Source organism: Vipera ursinii (assembly GCF_947247035.1).
Source record: "Vipera ursinii genome assembly, chromosome: 7".
Lineage (NCBI taxonomy): Eukaryota > Metazoa > Chordata > Lepidosauria > Squamata > Viperidae > Vipera > Vipera ursinii.
In genome coordinates, this window is record NC_139521.1 from 24,164,810 (window position 1) to 24,186,669 (window position 21,860).

The window sequence follows — 21,860 nt, forward strand, 5'->3', positions numbered from 1 at the left end:
AATGACAAAAAATGGGAAAAGACTGGGCCCAAATGGGCTTCCGGCGGAGCTCTATAAAAATCTACAAGACATATTAAGCGAACCGCTGAAAGATGTTTTTAAAGCTTCCAGCTACATGGATAGAAGCAAATATTACTCTAATACCAAAAGAAGACTCAGATTTGACGCATATTAAGAATTATAGACCGATTTCATTACTTAATGTGGGAATTTAAAATCTAAACAAGAACTAGAAAATCAGGGTATCAACCTGTCGTTGTGGACACATTTACAGATGCAAAATAGATAGGAAAAATACGTGAAAATGTATGGATTTTATAAAAATCAAACTATTTGATAAGATTTTGTTAACCTCAGATGAGAAATTAATTAAGAAAATGTACAATTTTTGTTAATTTTGGAAATGGAAAGTGAACAAGTTAAAGAAACTGATAAGATGGGCGAAAAACTTTGGTTACAATATAGAACTAGAAAAGTGGAAAAAGTTATGGGAGAGAAATTACAAATTAACAATGTCAACTTCATATAAAGAAAACTTATATAAAATGTTTTATAGATGGCACTTGCCACCAGCAAGATTAGCAATGTTTAAAAATATGTCAGATAGATGTTGGAAATGTAAGCACAATTCAGGCATGTACTATCACATCTGGTGGACATGTGACAAAGAAAAGGCTTATTGGGAAAAAATACATGCTTAGTTAGAAAAAATATTAGGTGAACATGTTGATTTTAAACCTGAACTTTTCTTACTAGGAATAATGTCCGAAAAGATTAACAAGCAAGTCTATAGTATATTTGGTTTTACACACCACTACATCAGCGAGAATAATCTTTGCGCAATATTGGAAGAATGAATGAATACCACCAGAGGAAAAAATAATCAGAAAAATACTGGAATGCGCAGAGATGGATAGATTAACTATGAGACTGAAAGATAAAAAAGATACAGATTACTATCAAAATTGGGATTTATTTTATTTTATTTTTATTTTTTTAATTCCATTTATATCCCGCCCTTCTCCGAAGACTCAGGGCGGCTTACAAGCTTAGCAGTTGGCTAGAGGAAAGAATGAAGGATTAGGAATTGAATATGTATTAACATTGTTGACCCTAGACAGCTCGTTGGTTGAAAAGTTAACGTATGTAAAAGAAAATCAATAAAATCTTTATTAGAAATAATATTTTTACAAATACTGCTTGATTTTCAATATTTTTATAAATATTTATAAATATATTTACAAAATACTTTTGTGAAGTTTTTCTTGGTTTTGCTCTTTAATTTCCTATTAAGCAAAGTTATAATTTCCTTGATCCTTATGAATTTTTGCAGATTTGCCAATTTTTCATTTCTTTTTCCAATAAAATATGGTCATCGCACTCGTTAGCCTTGCACAAAGGCAGATCATAAATTTTATTTCGCTGTTAAGATAATAAACAACCATTTGCTCCTTAAAAAAATAAAAATCAAGCTCCTGGCAGAAATATAAAGTGGCAGATGTGGGAAAGGTGGCGGGAGGGAGGGATTCGCATGAAAATCATGAGACCCTGGGCTGGGAAGGAAACTTCTCCGACACGTGTATAGACCATCCACACGTAGCGACCAAATCTTTGGAGGAAGAGGCTATTCACCGCAACATCTCAAAAACTTGCTCATGCTCATTATTGATAATTTTTGCACCTTTTTTCATTCATCCATCCATTTATTTCCACTGAAGCCCGAAAAAAAGGCCTTTTCCACCCTTGAGGCCCCACCCCTGGGTTCTCATCTCGCGATGTTGTGATGTAGCAGCGCGGGTTCATTTCCTCTTGTGCCTGCGCAATCGTTCCAACTTCCCCTTAAGTTACTATGGCCGCTGGACTGAGTGGGATGTTTGGGAATCAGGGCCCGGTGCCTCCCCCGCCACCTCCTCCGGTGGCTCCTGGAGGTCCGGTACCCGCGGGACTCCTTCCGCCGAACCCCACGGGTCCGCGAAACTCCATCGGTACCCTTGTGGATGATTTGGAGGCTTCTTTTGAGGTAAGCTATGCAAGCCAACGGCCTCCCCGTAACCATAGAGATGACGGAAAGACCGACACTGGAAGTAGGGAAACGCAGGACTATTGCCGTCCTTTTTTGGACGAAAGGGTTACTATAGAGATGAAGTAGCTAGCTAGAGAGTACCTTCTTGTGGGCTTCCATTTCTATGTTTAAATGGCTGCCAGCTTGTATAGAGGCGCGCTTTAATCCTATATTAACAAAATATTTTTTCTCATCAGAATAAGGAATCATTTCCTTCTAATACAAGCCAGTGTGGGATGATAATGGCTGTGATCTCCCTTGGCTTGTGGAACTTTGTGGGTTACCTTGGGCCCGATCATCACTTTCAGTCTACTGTATCTCGCGGGGTGGTGGTTATGCGGATAAAAAGAACTTCCTGGATACCACCCTGAACTCATTATCGCAAGAAAGGGAGAAGATTATTAATTTATCTGCTAAAATGAATCATACTGATTTTTCAGAAGCATATTTTTTTGGTTTTGTTTAAGAGACATTCCTTTCTTTTTGTAGAGTAAAAATAATGCTTTATGGTATGTGAAATTTCCATATTTTGTAAGAATTTGAATTTAGCTTCATCTGAAAAATGGAGCCTATTTCATCCAAACAAACAAGTGTTTTGTATTTGTTTGGAACCTACTTAATTTGTTTGCCATTTTTAATAGAACAAAGAATAAGAAATAAATATCATTGAAGTATTTTTCAAGAAAGTAAAAATATATTTTAGTATAGCTTTATGTATGCCAAAAAAACACTACCTTCATAAAGCTTTTAATATCTACTTTTGTAATAAATGGTTTTTGTAATTATCCAGGCTTGCTTTGCATCCCTTGTAAGTCAAGATTATGTAAATGGTACAGATCAAGAAGAAATTAGAACTGGTAAGTTTGAGTGTTCATCTTCAATTTAACTTAGAATATTTATATGCAGAATACTCTCTTTTTCTCTGTTTTGATCAGGCTGGAGTTGAATACTCACCTTTTTGAAATTGTGCTGAAAAATATTAGTGAATGCATAACAGCCAATTGTGGCCAATTGAGCTAGCAGTGTGCGGTAAAGACAAAAAAGTTAATACAGTCTTTGGTTGTATAGAATCAAAATCATGTGAAGTATTAGTACCGAATCAACATCATGTGAAGTATTAGTACCACTTTATAAGCCTTAGTAACTGGAATACTGCATCCAGTTTTTGTCCCCACATTACAAAGTAATGTTGAGACTTTGGAAAAAGTGCAAAGAGCAACTATGATGATTAAGGGCCTAGAGACAAAACATATCAAGAACAGTTACAGGAATTGGGTATGGCCAATGTAGAGAAAAGAAGGACTAGGAGTGACATGAAGGCACGACAAGAAACAATGGATGGAAGAGAAGCAATCTGTATTTCGATAACTGATGGAAATTTGGTAAAACAAATTAGAGATCAAGGTCAAGCACATATAAAAAGGATATATAATGCATTGATAGAAATTGACTCAGAAATGGAACTTGTTAAAGATTGTATGATAAAATGGGCCCAGAATTTTCAGGAGGTGATAACAATGGATACTTGGGAAAAGATTTGGGTCAGAAACGTAAAATTTACACAGGCTCAAAATTTAAGAGAATTTTTATAAAATGTTTTATAGGTGGCACTTAGACCCAAAAAAATTAGCAAGTATGTATCCGAACTGTCAGCCTAAATGTTGGAGGTGTGGCTGTGAGGATGCAACGTATTATCATATATGGTGGACTTGTAAAAAAGTCAAAGTTTTTTGGATTAAAATTTGGTGGAACATGCAAAAGATATTTAAGAAAAAGATAAGGTTTTCTCCACAGTTGTTTTTGTTGGTTATTATTACAGATTTTACTGTTATAGATACTAAATTGATGTTGAATTTAATTACGGCAGCAAGACTTTTAGTAGCACAATATTGGAAGGAGGAGGAACTGCCTACTATAGAAGAGTGGACTTTGAAAATTTCTAACTTGGCGGAAATGGCAAAGATTTCAGCATATTTGAAAGAACAATCGCAACAGATATATTGTGGAATGGAGAAGATGGATTGAATATATTCAGAATATGGGACTAAAGTTTCATTTAGTATTTGAATAAGTAGTGGTTTTATAAGATGTATTATTAGTTATTAGTTATTTGTTAGTAATATAGTTATGTTTACGGAGAGTTAAAGTGCGATAGAATTTAATGTTTTATTTTTGTTGTTAGCATATTGTAGCTTAAATTTCTAAGTTTATACCCTGTATTCAGCTCTGGGGAGTCGGGGAGGGGAGGGTTGGGGGGAGGGGAGTGGGAGTGAGTGAGTTTTATTTTAAAAATGTACTGTAAAACTTTTCAATAAATAAAAAGAAGCAATCTGGAATTAAGGAGAAAATTCCTAACTGAGGAAAATTAGTGGAACACCTTGCCTTCAGGAGTTGTAGAATCTTCATTACTGGAGGTTTTTAAGAAAAGACTGGACAGCCACCTATTTGAAATGGTATATGGCAACCTGTGGCTCTGGAGCCACATGTGGCTCTTTCAGCCTTCTACTGCAGCTCCAGTCCTCCTTCGCCATTTGCAGACAGGGAGAGGCACTTGCGCTTCCCCCCCTCTCTACCTCTCACTCACATGTCTCCTGATTGGCCCTGTGCCCGAGTGCCCCATCCCCTGGGAGAAGCACGGCCAGGAAGTCCCTTTCCTGGGCTGGCCCTGTCTAAAGCGCACGTGGCCGGGGAGCCGCGCAGTGTAATCCCAGGATCCCCCCTGGGAGTGGCCGCCAGAGCCTCCGCTTTGCGGGCCAGCACTCCTGCAAGCTGTGGCCCCAAGGGAACACAGCCCCTGCGATCCCCAGCCGGCGCTACCATTGGCCCCACTGGCTGGGAGGGCGCGCTGGAATCCTGGCTGCCAGGAAGGTGATCAGCCCACTCCTCTCCCATCGTCCAGAAGAGGTAAACAATTAGTCCCCGGTGCTGGGTTTTCCCTGCATGCAGGGCTTACATTGGTGGCGGAGATGCAGCAAGGGAGGGGGGGAACGGAGAAAGAGAGAGAGAAGCTCCTTTGGACTAACAGACTTCGTGCTAGCTAAGCACTCGGAGCTGGCAGCCTGGTGAGCAAGTCCGGCTGCCACCCACATTTCTCCTCTGCCACTTGCCGCAGAGCCGCCTTCTGCTAGCAGTGCGATGCCCATGGCACCTGCTCCCGCCCTGGCCCACTTGCCTTTCCCTCGCTCCCCCGTGCCCAGGTCTTGCTTCTTCAGCCGCACCTCCGCCCAGTGGGGCTCCTCCATCTCCCACTGTCAGGACGCCACTGCCTCGTCCACAGGAAGGGCAAGCGGCAGGCTAGGCGTGAGCCCTGCCTGCTCCATCCGCTGCCTCCGCTTGCCTTCAATGCCAGTGTAACGCTGCTTTATTTGCATATTCCGATTGCAGCTATTTTGGCTACAGCCCAGAGACCTCAGTGAGATACAAAGCATTTGGTTGGAACCTGCAATAAGACGGAGGTCCAGAAGGTCCACAACTGTAGACAGAGAGAGAAGGGAAGCGCAAGTGCCTCTCTCTGTCTCTCTCACACAAACACACTGAGTGGGGGAAGAGGACTGGCAGACCAAGCGCATAAAGAGGGAGAGGGAGGGAGGGAGAAAAAGAGAAGGGAAGCGCAAGTGCCTCTGTCACACACACAAACACACTGGGGAAAGAGGACTGGCAGACCAAGGGCAGAAAGAGGGAGAGGGAGGGAGAAAGAGAGAAGGGAAGCGCAAGTGCCTCTGTCACACACACAAACACACTGGGGAAAGAGGACTGGCAGACCAAGGGCAGAGGGAGGAAGAGAGAGGAAGGGAGGGAGAGGGGGAGAAGGGAAGCGCAAGTGCCTTTCTGTCTCTCTCTCTGTCTGTCTCTCTCTCTCACACACACACTGAGTGGGGGAAGAGGACTGGCAGACCAAGGGCAGAAAGAGAGAAAATATGAATATATGTGGTTGTCCTTACTGAACTTTTAGTAAAGAACATTTAATGAAATATTTTAATGTTTTTTAATTAAGAGATGAGGTATGGGGATAATTATGCTGTATTTATTTATTTATTTATTTATTTAATTTTTATACCGCCCTTCTCCCGAAGGACTCAGGGCAGTGATGGTAGATAAGCTACTGAAATTGTTTTCACCTGTTGGGATGAAGGAGAAAGGGTTTCCCCCCCCTCTTTCTCCTGCATAAAAATTTGTTTCCTTTGTAGCAGTTCATTGATTTCATAAATGCAACACGTTATAGTTTTTTTTATACATAGTATAAACGTGAAAAGATATATGCTGTGTTATCTTCATTTCAGATGTCAAAAGGGTTTTGCAGTTCCCAGTGTTTTCTGTGGGAAATGGGTCCAAGTGGCTCTTTAAGCTTGCCGACCCCTGGTATATGGTCTCCTGCTTGAGCAAAGGGTTGGACTAGAAGATCTCCAAGGTCCCTTCCAGCTCTATTCTGATTGGTTATATGATTGAGATGTTTTTCATTTAAGTTATTGACCCTTAAGAGGTGGGTAAAATTAGGGATTTCTTCTAAAAATATCTGTTGGAGCTATGGGTAGTAAAATTAATATTACTGGAGTGGGTAGAACTGAAATTTTGTGCCTCATTTTATGGAATGTTCCAGTGTCACAAACATACAACGTAGGATCACAGGGCTTCTAGTCCAACCCCTTGCTGAAGGCAGGAGAACGTATGCCATCCTGGCCAAGCATAAAGCTCAGGACCACATAGCATTCCCCCAACCCAATTTACAACCTGAAATTATAACTTGCTTAATGATTCTAATTAGGACTAGAATTTTTCTCACCAAGTAATGTCATGCGGTCAATAGATGTAACAATACATGAGCACACGTAGCAACTGCTGTTCCACTACTCCTGATTGCAGTCTTTAAGTGAAAACCTCATGCTTCTGCCCTGCCACTCTCACCTCCGTTTCAACTCCCCCTGCCTATCTCTTCTCCCCTAATCTCTGCCCTTTTGCTCCCCTGCCCTCTGCCACCCCTGCTGACCTTTGCCATCTTCTGTTGCTAATGAGGCAGCAGGTGGCCTTTTGTTTTACACCATTTTACGCATGTAGACCCAAGTATTTTACACTTCTTTTAACTAATTTTGTTAAAGTTACATAGTATTTGTCCTGACTTTTATTCTTTAATAGCTTTAAACTGTTGTTGCTCATGTCCTAGGTGTTGATCAATGTATCCAGAAATTTTTAGAAGTTGCACGACAAACAGAATGCTTTTTTCTACAGAAAAGACTACAATTATCTGTCCAAAAACCAGACCAAGTAATTAAGGAGGTAAGGATATGGATAGCTGTAGGCTTAAGCATGATATCTGATTCTATGCTAAATTACAACACAGTAATTATAATACAGTATGTGGAACATTGCTAGGAGGCACAAATGGGATTAAAACTTATGAGCCACAACTCATTTATTACATAAATTAGGACTGAATCTACTCTGATCAGAATATTTTAAGGTGCTTGGTGTAGAGCTGATTGATCACTGTAGTAGGATGATGATTTGCTATCTTTAATGTGTATAATATATTTTATTTGTTAAATTTATTTGCTGCTTATCTTGCCATCGGGCTACTCTAAGTGATTTACAATAATAAAAAGGAAGAAAATAAAAGGAGCATAAATAGAAGTATAATAATAGAACAATAAATAAACAATGAAAATGGAACACAATGAGAATAGTACATCAATATTATAACTAGAAAGATGGATGGGTGGAGAACAGAGCAAAGGAGGGAGGGCAGAAATGTGTATCAATCTAGAACCCATCCAGGGTGGAACTCCCCCAGTTGGTCCCCAGGCCAACCAGCAGAGTTCTTGTGGGAGGATAGGAGGTATTTTTATTTTATCTGTTAAATTTATGGTGTTAAATGAGATTTTGAAGAAAACCATTAGTTTTTGGAATGTTTTTCCCTCTGCCAACCCACCTTGTGTTCTTTTTGTACTAAAATTTCAGCCATTCTAAGTAGTATTGTTTGTGTCATGTCTGAGGCACCTAACTGATTCGTCTGTGGACGGGCTCAGATCCAGACCAGGATAGCAGTAGACCGGGTGCTGTGGATGGCAGTAGACCGGGGCCTGCAAACAGCAGCAGACTACTAGATCGGGGACTGAACGGCAGCAAACCAGTAGGCCAGGGACTGTGAACAGCAACCGCACAGCAGACTTTTTTGAAAAAGAAACCGATGCTATTTTGATTTAAATGTGACGATAAAAGCATAAAAATGTGTTTTGAATGAGAGTTAAAGGATTAGATGATTAGATCTATTGAATGGAATGCTTAAAGTTTAAATAGATTAAATACATTCTCAGCTATGGTCAAAAAGAATAGGAAATTGAGGGAATAAATATATTAAATTAGGAGGGATATATATTTTAAGTTGTATGTTATTTTTTTGTATTTCAGTGCTATTCTCTTTTTTTCCTCTCTTCTCTTTTTTGCCTCTCTTTTCTCTTTCTACTTTTTTACCTATTGATTAAGAAATACAGTCATGGCCGAAATTGTTGGCACCCCAGAATTTTTTTCAGAAAATCAAGTATTTCTCACAGAAAAGTATTGCAGGAACACATGTTTTGCTATACACAGGTTTATTCCCTTTGTGTGTATTGGAACACAACAAAAAAGGGAGGAAAAAAAGCAAATTGGACATAATGTCAAACAAAACTCCAAAAACGGGTTCATGGGCACATCCATAAACTTGAAGCTTAAACTTTTATTATGGCCAAAAATTATTGCAGTATATCCATAAACATAATTTATCATAGTTCTTGATGAAAAATGAAGAAAAAAAAATATTTTGTGCAACACATGAGAACTATTATGAGATAATAGTAATGAAAATGAGGTAGAATGTCTCTTAACAAAATTCATCATGAGTTATTTAAGGAAAGAAAGTAGCTCTTAGTATAATTCAGATAATTTATTGAAACATATCAGGATAGTTGTTTTTCTAAGATTTTGTAATTATTTTTGTTCAAATGCAAATGTTTTTCCAAGGAGATATTCTTAGTTTCTTTCCTATATTGTTCTATTTCATGTAGGATGTTTCAGAACTGAGAAATGAATTACAGCGGAAAGAAACACTAATTCAGAAACACTTGGGAAAACTTCGCCATTGGCAACAAGTTTTAGATGATATTAATATCCAGCAGAAGAAACCTACTGAGATGCCTCAGGGACCTCTAGCCTATCTAGAGCAAGCTTCAGCCAATATTCCTGCACCCCACAAGCAAACGTGAAAAGAAGCATCACTGAAATGCCAGAATAAAGTTTGCTAGACCTTCATGATATTGGATATTTTATATTGAAAAATACATTGTTTTTGAAAAAATGGACACCAAGGAGCCTAACCTAAACGAGGCTACAGCTGTCATTGCATGGATCAGAAAGTATGATTTCTTTTATTCTATCACCTGCAAACTGATATCTCTTTGTGACTTTGGAGATTTTCTTCTAAGGAGCAAGAACCGTTTATCCTATGAGCTTCCAATATAATTTTACTTCTGTAAATCAAGTGATGCCATTAACATTATCATTTGGAATCACGGTACTTTTAATATCCTTGGCACAGTTGCAGCTTCTGGTTCCGTGCTTAAAACATTCTTGAAAAAAAAAAAGCCTATGAGACATATGTCACAATCTGAATTGCTTTAATACAAAACAAAAATTACTTTCTGAACCCACTTTTTGATTTGGGCAGCTGTATGCTTTAAATAAATTAAAAATGCACGTGGACAAATTAATGTTTATCTAGCTTTATTTTAATGATGTTACAAATGAACATCTGGTGAAAGCAGTTTTTATTTTTATGTGATAAATTAACTTTATATATACAAACATACATGTAACTTTGTTACAGACCATTTATTAGGATTCCGTTTCCCTAAGAAGATCCTATTACATATTGCATAGAAATAATAAGAGTTGGCATTTTAAAAATTGTTCTTAGTTTTCTTCCTTTTAAAAGTACTTTAATACTCTAATAGTTGGCACTTATTTGTGTTTAAGTGTAACAATTCAACATAGAAATTGTTTCTAAATCTGAGCTTAACTGTACTCATGTTGACAAAGACTATTGCAGGAGCAGACTACAATTATACTATTACTTTGTTTAAACAGATATTATAAGAACATTTCAGATAAGGTAGATATGTAGTGAGATTTTTCTCTGAAATCTATAAAAAGTAAACTGGGGCAGGTAAGGGAGAATGTCCAATGGGTAAAATTGCAAAATTTATGATTTTGCCTAGGAAGAATTTAAGACTCAGAGCTAATTTAAATATATTACATTCAAATATATTAAGCAGAGCACTTCAAGCCCTTATTTATTTTTAGAAATAAAAAAAAACTTGGCGCATCAGATGCATGCAGATTTATCCTTGACTAGAACCATTCTCTAGTCTACTGCACTGTGTGCCTATGTTTTAGACCAAAACTCAGCTGTGACTGAGATAAAAACATTCTACTTCTAGATACAATATGCATTTTCTAAAGTTTATCGACAGAGAATGAGATGGCTGGATGGAGTCACTGAAGCAGTAGGCGTGAGCTTAAATGGACTCCAGAAGATGGTAGAGGACAGGAAGGCTTGGAGGAACCTTGTCCTTAGGGTCGTGATGGGTTGGACATGACTTCACAGCTAACAACAACAAAGTTTATATTATAGCAAACTACAAAGTAAGTTAATTGTTTTTGACTTCTCAAAATTTTATTTATTAATAACTGGGAAATTTAGCCAATTAACTTTCAATACAGTGTAAATGTTGCTATTAGTATTTCAACGTGCCAAATAGTTTAAGACTGGAAAACATTTAAGCACAACCTCTTCACATATATCTGTCTGGCTTTATTTTTCTATTTTGATTTTTTTATAAGGTAAATTGCCCAGAATCAGCATTTCTTAGGTAAAGGTTCCCCCGCACATGTGTGCTACTCGTTTCCAACTCTAGGGCTGGTGCTCATCTCTGTTTCAAAGCCGAAGAGCCAGTGCTTGTCCGAGGACGTCTCCGTGGTCATGTGGCCGGCATGACTAGACGCCAAAGGTGTACGGAACGCTGTTACCTTCCCACTGTAGTGGTCCCTATTTTTCTACTTGCATTTTTTATGTGCTTTCGAACTGCTAGGTTGGCAGAAGCTGGGACGAGTAACAGACGCTCACTCTGTTACGCGGCACTCGGGATTCGATCCGCCAAACTGCCGACCTTCTGATCGACAAGCTCAGCATCCTAACCCACCGCGTCCCTTCAGCATTTCTTACATCTATGTAAATAAAATGTTTACTTGTATTATGGTGAAATCTTCCTTGCAAATTTTACTTGTATCAGATTTCATGTAATCCTTTGAAGGATTCCTAGCTCTGAAATATTCTTCAGGTACTAGTTTAAAGTTGATGTCTTTTTAATAGTTAGGTTTCCTAGACCACTGAAATAGCCAGTTTTGTTCTGCATAAGCATCTTTGTAAGTTGAATGGCTTAAATACACTAGTCTTGGTGTTATTGCTCATATAGTATTAAAATTATTGAGTACAGAATGATGCTTGTACTAAGAATCCATTTTACCTAGAATTTGCTGAATACCATATTACCGTATATACTTGAGTATAAGCCGAATTTTTCAGCCCACTTTTTGGGCTGAAAAACTCCACTTCGGCTTATACTCCAGTGAACAAAAAAAAAGAACTGTCCCTTCGTTCGGAACAGGCTGCTGAGAGAAGGGAGCGCAGAGCCTTGCAGAGCTGGCGGCAGTCCAGCGTTGTTTCTCCCCCTCGTGCGTGCGTGTGTGTGTCAGACCCACGGGAATGGCTGGTAGGGAAGTGGCATTCCGGCATTCCCCCCCTTCCTGTGTGTCGAGCCCACGGGGCTTGACACACAAGAGAAACGCAAATGCCGGACTGCCGCCACCTTTACTAGCCATTCCTGCGGGTCTGACATACACACACACACACACACACGCCGCCGGGCTCGGCTCCTCGGCAGGAGGGGCAGCCCCCGCCGCGCCCCCCTCCCGGCCCGCAGCGCCGCACCGCCGCCGCTTCCTCCGGGCAAGTCGCGGGGGCTTGCGGGCCGAAGGCACCGGCCAGGGGGCAGGCAGGGCGGGAGGGCGGCCGCGCAGCCGCGCAGCTCAGCACCGCCCCGAAGCCACAGCCAGCCGCCGCTTGCTCCCCCGTTCGCCCGTGCCGCCCCGAACCCACAGCCAGCCGCCGCTCCCCCCCGCTCGCTCGCCCGCTGCCTCGCCCGCGCCGCCCCGAACCCACAGCCAGCCGTCGCTCGCTCGCCTGCTGCCTCGCCCGCGCCGCCCCGAACCCACAGCCAGCCACCGCTCCCCCCCGCTCGCTCGCCTGCTGCCTCGCCCGCGCCGCCCCGAACCCACAGCCAGCCGCCGCCCCCCCCGCTCGCTCGCCCGCTGCCTCGCCCGCGCCGCCCCGAACTCACAGCCAGCCGCCGCTCCCCCCGCTCGGTTGCTCACCCGCTGCCTCGCCCGCGCCGCCCCGAACTCACAGCCAGCCGTCGCTCGCCCGCTCGCTTGCCCGCTGCCTCGCCCGTGCCACCCCGAACTCACAGCCAGCCGCCGCTCGCTCGCCCGCGCTGCCCCGAACTCACAGCCAGCCGCCGCCCGCGCCACCCCGAACTCACAGCCAGCCGCCACTCCCCCCCGCTCGCTCGCTCGCCCGCTGCCTCGCCCGCGCTGCCCCGAACTCACAGCCAGCCGCCGCTCGCTCGCTGCCTCGCCCGGGACCAGCGGTGGCGCTGCATTCCGGCGCCGGGCGGAGCTCAGTCGCGCAGCAGCCCAGCCAGCCAGCCCGCCGGCGGGCGGACAGGTGGAGAGAAGCCCAGCCCGGAGGGGAGGGGAGGGGAGGGGAGGGAGCGCAGCCCGGGGCCCACGTGGAAACAACGCTTGACTGCCACACACACACACACACACACACGCACGAGGAGGGAAACAAGCTTGACTGAGGAGGGAAACAACAACGCTTGACTGCCCCCCCACACACACACACGCACGAGGAGGGAAACAAGGTTGACTGAGGAGGGAAACCGCTTAACTGCCCCACACACACACGCACGCGCACGAGGAGGGAAACAACGCTTGACTGCCCCCCACACACACACACATGCACGAGGAGGGAAACAACACTTGACTGCCCCCCCCACACACACACCCACGAGGAGGGAAACAACGCTTGACTGCCGCCTCCCTAGCAGACCTCCCCATTCCTGTTAGAAATGGATCCCAGTACTTCTAATCCTGCACCAAAACAAAGACGCAGGTCATACGAAGCTGCTTTCAAACTAAAGGTTGTGTCAAGAGCAGAAAAAAGCAATAACAGTATTGCAAGTAGGGAATTTGGTGTTGATGAAAAACAAGTGAGGGAGTGGCGGAAAATGAAAGCTGAGTTGGAAAAGATTCCAAAGGCAAAAAAAGCTCGACGTGGTTTAACAAGTCCATATGGGGCTCTAGAGACTGAATTGCATAAATGGGTTATGGAGTGTCGTCAAAATGGTTACTGCATAACACGCATGGGAATTCGCTTACGTGCCCTTCAAATGGCTAAAGATGACAAATTAAAAGTACCAGGCATTGAAAATTTTGTTGCGTCAGCAGGATGGTGTACTGGCTTCATGAATAGGTATGGCCTATGTTTGCGGCAAAGAACAAAGATTTCACAGAAGTTGCCAAAAGACCTTGATGAAAAAGTGATGTCATTCCATTCATTCATCATAAAACAAAGAAAGATCCATAACTATGACCTGGGAGATATTGGGAATATGGATGAAACACCTATGACCTTTGATCTTCCAAGCAACAGAACCGTGGCAAGTTTGGGAGACAAAACTGTTTTACTCAGAACCACAGGTAATGAGAAAAACCATTTTACAGTTGTTCTGTCATGTTTGGCTAATGGAACTAAGCTGCGGCCTGTCATTATTTTTAAAAGAAAGACCTTGCCTAAAAAGGTCAAATTCCCACCACGAATTACAGTGCGCCCACATGTTAAAGGCTGGATGGATGAAGATGGAACAAAAAAGTGGCTGGAAGAAGTTTGGAATGGACCACCAGGAGCAGCCTTAAAGAAAAAACCATCATTGCTAGTTTGGGATATGTTCAGAGCCCACACATCTGATGACATAAAAACATTGGCAAAGTCTTCTCAAGTTACTTTAGCCGTTATTCCAGGTGGGCTTACATCTGTATTACAGCCCTTAGATGTGTGTTTAAATAAACCTTTCAAAGACCGTGTGCAAAAGATGTGGTGCGAATGGATGTCATCTGGTCAAGCCCGACTAACAAAAGATGGAAATATGATGAAGCCTGACATAGAACTGATAGCAAAGTGGGTTCGTGATGCATGGGAAGAGATTCCAGAGGACATGGTGAAGCACGCCTTCAAGAAATGTGGCATAAGTAATGCTATGGATGGCAGTGAAGACACTGCTTTGTATGAGGACGACAACTGTGATAGTGATGACAGCGAACTCTGTGACAATGTATATGATGATAACCTCACACCAGCTACAGCTGAAGCTCTGTTTGCAGATACAGATGAGGAGGAGGAATCCAGTTTTGAAGGATTTTGATGCTTGTGTTTTAGCTTGGTTGCTTATTGAGTTAAGGTTTTTGTACATTTAAAGTTATTGTTAATACTTTAATGTTATATATTGTTTTTGTTGAATATACTGATAATATATTGTTTTTGTTGAATATACTGATAATATATTGTTTTTGTTGACCCTCTTTTCCACATGCCTCAATTAAAGCAATTTTATTGTTATGTACCTGTATTTTTATTTTTGAAATTTACCGTGAGCTGCTGCATTTCCCAGCCTCGGCTTATACTCGAGTCAATAACTTTTTCCAGTTTTTTGGGGTAAAATTAGGGGTCTCGGAGTCGGCTTATACTCAAGTATATACGGTAATTATAAATTAATATTTTAAAATATTTTTTATTTATGGCAATAGTTACTTACTATTGAATCTGTTTATGTTTAGCTACTTGTGACCTCTGATTCTTTCCTTGTTATTCTGTAGGATATCATATAAAACACATTGTATAAATGTTTAATAACAGCAATGGCAATATTGATTATTGTAGAAAGTTTTCATCAAAGAAAAATATTTTGTAAACCATTCTTGATGCCCTGAGTCTGGTTTCTGAGTGTCTTTTGGTTTTGATGTTTCATTATTTTGCAGACTGAAAAAAGTTGAGAAAAAATACTCAATGCAGAGATACTTATCTGACTCACCTGTTTTGGAAGGAATGAGATTAGTCTGGAAACATGTTTGCTGCAAACACCTCACTAAATCGAGAAACTGGGAATCTAAGTGAAAACCTAACAAATACTAAAAGAAGCATAAACAATAAGTGAATGTTTAGTGTCTCTTAAAATGCATCACAAGCTGTCAGACTCCAATGTAAACAATTTGTAGTTTGAATTTCCAGAAATAAAGCTAACATCACAGTTAAAAGCTATTCATTCATTTTTCCCTCCATCCAACAATTAATACCTGTTGATTCCATGTTTCAAGAGTTAAGAACTTCAGGGTCATAAGGCAACTTGGAATTTTAGGAAGAAAACCCAATCATCACCTATCAAGGTTACAGCCAGGGCTTTTTTTCTCATAGAACGCTCAGAATGGCGTTCCAGCACCCTTTTTTTGCAAAAAGAAGAAGAAGCTCCCTCTATTGGCTTTCCTAAGCCTATTGCAGGGCTAGGCAATCTTGGTTCTTTTTTATGACTCATGGACTTCAACTACCAGAAATCCTGAGCCAGCCATGCTGAGGGGAAAGGGAAATGTTTCCAAGCTGAGCCATGGTGGCTCAGGAATTCTGGGAGTTGAAGTCGTTGAGTCATAAAAGAGCCAAGGTTGCCTACCCCTGCACTAGAGGAGGACATTAAAATTATTCACAGGGTTACTTCTGTAGGAACTAAACTTTTAGAATCTAAAGCAGCAAATTCAAAAAAGCCAACAGGAAAGAACCTCAGATTTTTCATCTGCTTCTGTCTTTTGGAAGGTAAAATTAGATAATAGAATAATCTATTTCCTATGTTAATATCTCTGCAATGATGATTTCATAAAGGTAACAGGAAAAAAATGAGAAACATTTTTCTCAATGTAATATGTCTAATTTAGCTGATGCTAGAAAAAAATAGTATCTTTTGTACTATTTTGTACTATTGAAAACTGTTTTGAATCTAACCATCTATTACAACTAAACCACTTTAAATTAAACATTTCTTAAGAATGAAATATTCTTAATTTGGACTTTACTTTTACTTGTTTGGACTGTTGTGTTTTGAAAAATAGATTATTTGGAATCTAGTTATGTTGCACTTCAGTCTTTAAATAATTAACCTAGTATATACATAACAATATATGATGTTTTCCATGGTGAGCTTAACATCAATAACATTTATTAAAAAGGCTAAAATAATTTCTGTCTTCTCTGTATCGTTCCAATTTTAGTATATGTGCTGCCGAAGCGAGCACAAAAGGCTAAAATAATTTCTGGTGGTATTATCTGTACATTAAAATTTTGTTTAGTCACAATCTTTCACGTTTCACATTCTGGACAAACAGTGGTCATCACTGGGATCAGTAACGCAGCAGGGATTGCTTTTTCCTTCCAGTAACATATACCCAAAACCAGTTTATTGCATCTGGCAATTGAACTAAAAAAAAATCTCATTGTCAACTAAGATAATTCATTTAATTTGAAATCAAGTGAAAAATTGATTTAAATTATTTTATTAAAACAAATTAATGGAAATTGTTTTATAAGAAGTTGCCTCAAACAAAATGAGTTTGACATGCCTGCTCTAGATAGTTGAATGCTCCAAAATAAATTCTAGACCAGGCCTGTATATGCAGCCTGCCAAGCACAGACTTTTTTAAAAAATAATAATAATAAAACCACCACCACTGCCCTAAAAGTCATGTTGCCTACTGTCTCCATGGCTTACCATGACCACGAGCTCCAACACTGTAGATCAGACATGTCAAACACAAGGCCCGGGGGCCGGATCCGGCCCGCGAAGTGATTTCATGCGGCCCGCGAAGCCATCCTGGAAACAGTGAGGGAACGGCCCCCACTGCCTTGGCCCTGGCCCAGAGACCCTCCTCCTGCCAGAGACCCCCAGATCTGTCCCACTCCTGCCCAGGCCCCCATAGGCACCCTTGATGCGAACTATGTAGAGCTGACCACGCCCACCCAGAAGGTCATACGCACTCTAGCCACGCCCACCCAGTAGGCCATGCCCACCCAGGCCACACCCACCCGGCCCCCTGAGGGCAACTGCAATGCTGATGCGGCCCTCAATGAAATTGAGTTTGACACCCCTGCTGTAGATGCTCTCTAGTCACCAAATCATTGATTAGCCCACCAGCATTCCTTTGCAGACCACAAAGATTTTTAATCTATCAGTATGGGCCTTTCCCTTCTACAAGTTGCACAGACCTCTTCTAGATTTTCCTCTTGCCTTTCCAAGTTAACTCCTTGGTCTGTCATTGAGCAAGAATTGACTTTGTAGGGAACCATATTATCATTTGATATATATTTAACATATGTTATACCTTTATTTACCGATTATATAATATTTGTATGCAATCCACCTGGCGAGGTTTGGGGCAACTTACAATAGAAAAAAATATATTTTTAAAACATAAGATTAAAACATAAAAGCAGGGCTTTTTTTCTCATTGAACACTCTGAATGGCGTTCTGGCACCTTTTTTTGCACACAAAAGAAAAGCTTTTGCACAAGCTATGCTACTCCCTCCCTTCCACAAGCTATGCTACTCGAAAGCCAATAGGAATTGCTGCCGAGTGTACCAAAAGACCCAGCCGACAAACGTTGCACCGGCAAGTTGTCTGCAGCGAAGGTGAGTTGGCAGGAACTTTGCATCCCTCCCTGCTGCCCAATTACACCATCTCAACTAGGTAAGTAAGAGAGGACAAGGAATGGGAGATGGGTTCTGCGGAGTCCATGTACACTCCTTCCTTGTGCTCACCCGTGTCAGCCAGGCTGGTGGGCTACCCAGTGCTGGACCTGCGCCACCGTTGCCTTGCCCTGTGCGCCTAAGTGGCCGCCCTGCATCACCTGGCCCCCCACACCTCTGCCGCCCGCCCCGCACAGCCCCACCGTATAGAGTGGGCCCCGCTGCTCCCACTGCACCAGCTCCGGCCCCAGGGGGCCGGCCGCCGCCAACACCCCTCGCACCCATGACCGCAGCAGTGCCGCTGCCCCCCCACCTCCTGCACACACCAAGATGAGAGTTCCGGTACCTTTTATTTTTTAGAAAAAAAGCCCTGGTTACAGCAAATCCACCACAAGTTTAGCATAGCATATGAATATATATTCTGCCTTTGTAACCTGGTGTTTCCTTCATGTTGTTTTTTAAATTACTATAATCAGTTATAAGCTACTTTGATGGATGGATAAGAGGGTGCAGAACTCTTCCAAATAAAATAAATGATTACAGCTGTGGTTTCTCATGGCAATAACCTACCCCAATCAATCTTTAGCTTACTTTTTAACAAGTTAGAGCATAGACGAACTGTAAAACAAACCACTGCAAACAAGTAATTGCTACTGGGCTGCTCTTTTAACAATGATATAAAATTTAAAGCAAAAGTTTTAAATCTCACTGTCTGATATTATGCAAACCCTTTTCTTTTTTAAATTTAAAATGCCTGTGCTGTATTTGTGGGAAGTACACCAGTATTCTCAAGCTGCATTATATAGCAGATACAAACTCTATATTCAAGAAATAGGATATTAATCATACCTAAGCACTGTTGCCTTAGGTAAATTTTATTGTTTGGATTTTCTTACTAAATGGTTCTTAAATCTTTTACAACGAACTTGATATTTGGGGACCCTTTTATGGGAGATTTTCTAATAAAGATTGAAGTGCTAGCTGATACACCCATTTAAATGCTGCTTATAGACATACAGCATTCTTTCTCTTTTTGCACTTTTGCCCTTTCTACTCTTTTCTTAGTTTTTCTTTTATTTTTTGCAGATATAATCTAATAACTAAGTTAAAAAAATTCCAGGGTTTAAAATATTGAATCTGTTGTTTCATATCTATGTTTTACTTTTCATCCTGAGTTAAGATAAGGATGTTATCTTATAAAACAATAATGAAAAGTTGTGATGGCATTAACACCAAAAAAAAAACCCCAAAACCTTTACACCAGAGAAATTATGAAATTAACTAAGGCAACAGTCTGGATGTCTATGGATGTGTGAGAATACAGATCCACACACAGGATACCTCAATAGCAATGGATAATTAACATAGAGTATGCCTCTCTAAAGGGACGTGGTGGCTCAGTGGGTTAGGACGCTGAGCTTGTCAATCAGATGGTCAGCAGTTTGGCGGGTTGAATCATAAACCCAGTAACCGTAGAATTAGAGCTACCCCAAAATCTTAGGCAAATACACCCAACCTTTCACTGCAGTTTGCTAAAAAGGGAACAACAGTCACCCTTATGGCCAAAAACACCACCACCACCACCTCCTATCATGGTTGAAGGAGAACAACACTTTGAGGTAAAACAAATCCTAGATTCAGAAAGCCGGTGTAACATCTCTGCCACTGCAGCCTTATGTGGGAAAAATGCATGGTAAAAATTCAGAAGGCCCAGGAAGGCCTGAAGCTCTCCATTGGACTTCAGACCTGCTGTATCGCTTTTAGCTTGGAGTCAGATGAATGCCATTGGCATCGATGCGGAACCCAAGGAACTCAGTTGACTCTACCCCAATCTTGCACTTTTCCTTTTTTAGTTTAAGTCCTGCTGCACGGAACCGCTGAAGGATGGCTTTAAGCCATTTGGCCAGAATCTCTACAGATTCCCCGGCAATGAGAACATCATTGAAGTAGGGGCAGACCCCTGGAATCCCCTGGAGTGTGCGCTCCATCACTCCCTGGAAAAGCTCTGGGACTACAGTTATCCCAGACTGAAGGTGTGTAACCTTGAAGGCCCCCTATGGATGACAATGGTTTCAGCAATTGCCATAGCCTCGTCCATGGGCAGTTGTTGGTAGGCCTGTGCCAAATCTAACTTGGCGAACACACGGCCTCCTTGCAATGACGCCAAAATATGGCTGACAACTGGCCCTGTTGATGGTCAGCGCATATGCGCACTTATAGTCAGTGCATATGCGCACTTCTCCGTTGGCCTTAAGTGGCGCTACTATGGGGGTCTCCCACACCCAGTGCTTTTTTTGTAAAAGGAAAAGGTGCCGGAACTCACACATGACATACAACCCGCCTTGCCTACACTACAAGGTTCCATCCAAAAAAGGTGCCGGAATTTCGTTCTGAGCGTTCTATGACAAAAAAAAGCCCTGCCCACACCCCACTGTCTATGGGCTGCAATACCCTGATTAACCAGCTTGTCCAGCTATGCATCGATTTTGGGTTTTAAAGCAAAAGGTATGATCCACACTGGCATTACCATGGGATCAAGCTTGAGGGCAATCGGAGGACCCATGTACTCCCTAGGCTTGAACTGAAAACATCCATGAATTCTTGGCAGACTGAAGACAAGTTTGCCACTTGGGTCCGGTGAATGCTGGTTACTTGAATGCCCAATGCATCAAACCAATTGAGGCCTATGAGGCTCATGCGTTGGCCTTCCACCACTACGACATCTAGTGGACCTTCAAAACCCTTAAATTTCACGAGAAATGTAGCTTCTCCTTTGACTGCCACTCGGGAGTTTTGGAAGTCTGTGAGCAGTAGATTAGATGGCTGGAGTTTGGCCCATCTGTTGCTGTGATTGCATATATGCCTGAATGTTCCTTGGGAGATGATGGACATGGCTGAGCCTGTGTCCAGTTCCATTTTGCATGGAACTCCCTGAAGCTTGACCTGGAGTTGAAGCTTCAGTTTAAGGGGGCAAAGGGCACCAGTGCGGAACATGCTCTTCTGGCTGGAGGGAAACCCCACTTGGTGTTGACCTGGGCCCCCGGTACCTCTCCTGAATGAGTCTTCTTGTGGACAGTCCCTCTGGTGACCTCGGCAGATGGCGACAATGTGGCCTGGTTTGCCACATGCCCGGCACGTTGGTGTTTGGAATCGGCATTCTGCGGGTTGATGGTGGCCTCCACAACTCATGCATCTAAGGAATGGAACTGCCTTCAGCTGGCTGCGGTCCCTTCTCCGGTTGCTTCCACAGCTGGTCGACTTTGTAGTCCGAACTGGTGTCTTCTGTATGCTCGGCATCCTCGTGGTGGACCGCTACGGTGCTTGGCAGTGCTTTAATGGTCCTTCTGGCGGCTTTGTCCACCATGACCTCCTTCAAGACCTCCTGTAGAGAGAGAGTCTCCTTGGCGAACAGTTTTTGTTGGAGCTCTTGATTCTGGAGTCCACAGACTAAACGGTCTCTTAGTCTCTCCCCCAAATCTGTGAAATTGTAGAGTCAGGATGCTTGATGAAGAGCGGCAATGAATTCTGTAGCTGCTCAAAAGCGTGCTTCCACGGGACTTCCGGTGGCGACGCGACGCTGAAGACAGCCATCTCCAGGCTGTCTGCTCCGCGGCTTTGTTGAACTGCCGAAAACAGCGCCAATCAGCTGTTTTGGTGGTTCGGAAGCCCCCTCCTCGGGAGAAGAGGAGGGGGTGAGGCCCCAGGTAGGGGTTGAGCTCTCTGGGGCTGCCTGAGCTTTTAGTTTGGGCGGCTGAAGGATCGAGCCCCCCCGAAGCCTGGGTTTGCTCCGGGCTGCGCAGCGCTTCTGCTCCGTGCTTTTGGGAGCAGAACCAAGCGTTAGCAACCACCCCTACCAGAAGGAAAGA

At 42.4% G+C, this 21,860-nt stretch overlaps 1 protein-coding gene across 6 annotated transcripts; it reads left to right on the top strand.

The window, feature by feature from the left end:
- Positions 1-1,413: 1,413 nt before the first annotated feature.
- Positions 1,414-16,411, top strand: MED28 (mediator complex subunit 28). 6 transcript variants are annotated; one of them, XR_014493021.1, is made up of 5 exons: positions 1,414-2,020; positions 2,853-2,919; positions 7,221-7,333; positions 9,100-11,321; positions 15,248-16,411. XR_014493021.1 is itself a non-coding variant. In XM_083367297.1 (4 exons), exons 1-4 carry the CDS (start codon positions 1,850-1,852, stop codon positions 9,295-9,297), a joined length of 549 nt encoding a protein of 182 aa, XP_083223423.1. In that variant the 5' UTR covers positions 1,414-1,849; the 3' UTR covers positions 9,298-11,769. The 6 variants fall into 6 exon arrangements, 1 of the variants encoding a protein (XP_083223423.1); XR_014493022.1 differs by having other exon boundaries at positions 9,100-10,735; XR_014493023.1 differs by lacking the exon at positions 15,248-16,411 and having other exon boundaries at positions 9,100-10,735; positions 10,934-11,769.
- The last annotated feature ends 5,449 nt before the right edge of the window (positions 16,412-21,860 follow it).

Bases quoted from the DNA above. Each gene is read 5' to 3' on its own strand.
- MED28 (XM_083367297.1), top strand. From the start codon at position 1,850: ATGGCCGCTGGACTGAGTGGGATGTTTGGGAATCAGGGCCCGGTGCCT. The intron at 2,920-7,220 runs GTAAGTTTGAGT...CTCATGTCCTAG, and splicing joins TCAAGAAGAAATTAGAACTG to GTGTTGATCAATGTATCCAG. The intron at 7,334-9,099 runs GTAAGGATATGG...TATTTCATGTAG, and splicing joins CAGACCAAGTAATTAAGGAG to GATGTTTCAGAACTGAGAAA.